The 3,156-nt window shown below is 57.4% G+C and overlaps 1 protein-coding gene across 1 annotated transcript in view; it reads left to right on the forward strand.

Annotated features, from left to right (window-relative positions):
- LOC104465839 (fibrillin-2-like) overlaps positions 1 to 2,253 on the forward strand; it is a gene marked incomplete at both ends in the record, with an annotated part of 4,396 nt that extends 2,143 nt beyond the window's left edge. Inside the window, 5 exons of the mRNA XM_010079045.1 lie at positions 94 to 144; positions 651 to 776; positions 1,301 to 1,528; positions 1,660 to 1,785; positions 2,125 to 2,253. Of these exons, the coding sequence (XP_010077347.1) occupies positions 94 to 144; positions 651 to 776; positions 1,301 to 1,528; positions 1,660 to 1,785; positions 2,125 to 2,253 (660 nt within the window). The remainder of the gene's footprint in view (positions 1 to 93; positions 145 to 650; positions 777 to 1,300; positions 1,529 to 1,659; positions 1,786 to 2,124) is intronic.
- Positions 2,254 to 3,156: the final 903 nt, after the last annotated feature.

Raw genomic sequence — 3,156 nt, forward strand, 5'->3', positions numbered from 1 at the left:
CATGGAGATCAGGAGGGCAGGATGCAGCCCATGAAGATCAGGGAGGCAGGATGCAGCCCATTTCTTTGCTGATGTTCCTCTGTTTTCGTGCAGATACTGCCTGTCCCCGGGGGTATGCGAGGATGAAGGGGGTCACCTGTGAAGGTAAAGTGCTGCAGGATGCAGAAAACTTTTTTTTTTTTTTTTTTTTGGAAGGTGGTCATTGTTTATTTGTTGCTATTCTGCATCTTTGAGTCTGGTGGGGGACCTCCTCTTTCTGACCCTTTGCTGGACTCTCTCCAGTATGTCCGTGTCCCTCTCGTACGGAGGAGCCCAGAACTGGACACAGTGCTCGTGTCTGGAATTGGGTTTCCAGGTTTAGCGGCTCCACCAGCACTGCTCATGTTTGTGAGTCCTGGTGCCACTCTGTCAATGGACATGTGCAACAGGACCACCCTGTCTGTCCGTCTGTCTCTGACAGCTTTGTGATGCAGCCTTCTGGCAAAAGCATCCCGGCATGGCTGTGGTGTGCACAGAGCGTGTGTTTGTCATTGCGACAAGTTGCCAGTGTTAGTCTGGTGGCATCTCTGGGCTCCTTCTGCCTCCTCCTCAAGGTCCTGGGCTTGGCCGCGTGCTGCTCTCATGCCCGGCTCTTGCTTTTGTGCCAACAGATGTGAACGAGTGCGAGGTCTTCCCCGGCGTCTGCCCAAACGGGCGCTGCGTGAACACGGCTGGCTCCTTCCGCTGCGAGTGTCCGGAGGGACTGACCCTGGACGGCACGGCTAGGACGTGTGTGGGTAAGGACACCCCATCTCCCCCAGACTGGTCAGAGGTCCACCCATGTGCAGCAGGCTTGGGGACGGATTGATGGCACATCATCCCTGGTAAGGGCTGCCAAACCCAGCAGCCTCACCGAGCTGCATGTCCCCAGGTCCAGACAGTAATGTGATCGTTCTTGATGGACTTCGGGGACAGCCAAATGAATAACCTCAACTGGTTAATGACATGGCCCTAAAACAACTCCTGGCTGCTTTCTGTCACAGTGACAAACCTTTGCCCTTCACAGGGACCATCTGCACTGCTGGCTGCACCATGGAGGGTCCATTCTCTGACCCTGTGGCCAACAGGCTGGCCATGGCCAGGCTCTTACATCCTAGCATCCCAAACCACGTGGCCTCATCCATGCTTGGCCATTGTTTGGAGGATGCCCCAGCCAAAGCCATTCCAGAAACCTTGCTAACTATATCACAGAAAAGGATATCTCAGGTTTTAACAGAGGTTAGATGCTGCAGACATGGGCTCAGCTCTTCTCTCTCGCCAGACGTGCGCGTGGAGCAGTGCTACATGAAGTGGGATGAGGATGAGTGCACGGAACCTCTCCCGGGCAAGTACCGGATCGACATGTGCTGCTGTTCCGTGGGCTCAGCCTGGGGCATCGATTGTGAAGAATGTCCCAAGGTCGGCTCCAGCGAGTACAAGGCCATCTGCCCGCGGGGACCCGGCTTCGCCAACCGAGGAGACGTGCTTTCAGGAAGACCCTTCTACAAAGGTGAGAAGAAAGAGGGGAGGTGCTGATCGTGGGCTGTGCATAGCCCAGGGAGCCTGCTGCCAGCCCCGGGACCCCGGGTTCATCGCAGACATCCCCTCCCTGAAACCCTGCTGTCCTGCCTTCACCCGCAGATGTGAACGAATGTAAGGTCTTCTCTGGCCTGTGCACCCATGGGACCTGTCGAAACACCATCGGCAGCTTCAGGTGTATCTGTGGCAACGGCTTTGCTCTGGATGCTGAGGAAAGGAACTGCACAGGTAAGGGAAGAACCCCCTCTCTGGAGGGCTGTTGCCCATCTTGGGGGATGCTCAGCGTGATGGTGGGACCTGGAGGAGTTATCTTGGGGACATGTTGAGGAACCAAAGGCAAGACCATGAGCAGAAGGCTCCTCCTGCTCCTGGGATGAAGGATCAGTCCTGCAGCAGAGAGAAAGTCTAGGGGCTGTCTCTCCCTTCAGGAAAAGGCGTTCCTTGGTCTGCCGGGTCAGACTTGCTGGTCCTTGTTTGTTGCATTTGATGCGCAGTGCGGGCATCCCAGTGCCCGTAGAGGTGCTGGTGGTCTGTCCTGCCTGCGCTAGCTGCTCTCCATCCCCGCAGACATCGACGAGTGCCGCATCTCGCCAGACCTGTGTGGCCACGGCACCTGCGTCAACACGCCGGGCAGCTTCGAGTGCGAGTGCTTCGAGGGCTACGAGAGCGGCTTCATGATGATGAAGAACTGCATGGGTAAGGACGTGGCGCCGGCGCAGGGCAGGACCCTTCATTTTTTTTGCAACATGGAAGAAAGTACTTGATGCTGGGTCTGGCACAGGGCTTCGTGCCCAGCTGCTCTCTGTGTGTCTCGCTGTCTGGCTCCCTGTCTGTCTGTCTCTCTCTGACCCCTGGTATCAAGCCAAACCTCTTCATTGCCCTCTGGGGGAGTTGTGGGGGGTCCCTGTGCTGCAGAGAGCCCTGGCAGCCGCTGCTCTCCCCAGGGCAGTGACTATTCTGCCTTATTTTGATGGCGAGGGCAGAGCTGGGCTGAAAGGCAGCGTGTGTAGCGAGAGGGATGCTGGGTGTGTGGCTGGGAGCACCATAGATGGAAGCCTGGGAGGACAGCAAAGCATATGCAAAGTGAGTCAGGGGTTCATGAGACACAGCATGAGCTGAGGGACATGTGTCCCCAGCACGGCTTGGCTTGAGCCCCAGAGCCCTCCAGAGGAGAGCAAAGAGACAGAACTATAGCTGCTGCCTCCTGCATGGATGCTGTGCCATACGTGGGCGATGGTCCATCAGAGATGGCCTGGTGCAGGCTCTGCTGTCTCTAGCAGCATCCCAGGGCTCGTGTGATGCAGAGCAAGGACAGACTGTGAAAAGGTTGCCAGACTTGGGACCAAAATTAGGCACCTTCCCTCAGAGACATCTTTTTATGAGAACCTCCCGGATCAGAGGCCAGAGCCTGGTGGTGCCCCCTGAGCTGGGGAAGGAGCCCGGTGGCCCAGGCTGGCACCAGGGAGGACTCTGGGTGTCCAGCCTGGGCTCTTCCTGCAGTGACACTCATGGGACATCGTTGGTCCTGCCCTGCCACCTCCTGGCCACCGTTACCTCAGCTGGGGGAGCCCACAGGGGAGCCCATGGGGCCACCAACCA

This window comes from Pterocles gutturalis, unplaced genomic scaffold (genome assembly GCF_000699245.1).
Source record: "Pterocles gutturalis isolate BGI_N339 unplaced genomic scaffold, ASM69924v1 scaffold30643, whole genome shotgun sequence".
NCBI classification, from domain to species: domain Eukaryota; kingdom Metazoa; phylum Chordata; class Aves; order Pterocliformes; family Pteroclidae; genus Pterocles; species Pterocles gutturalis.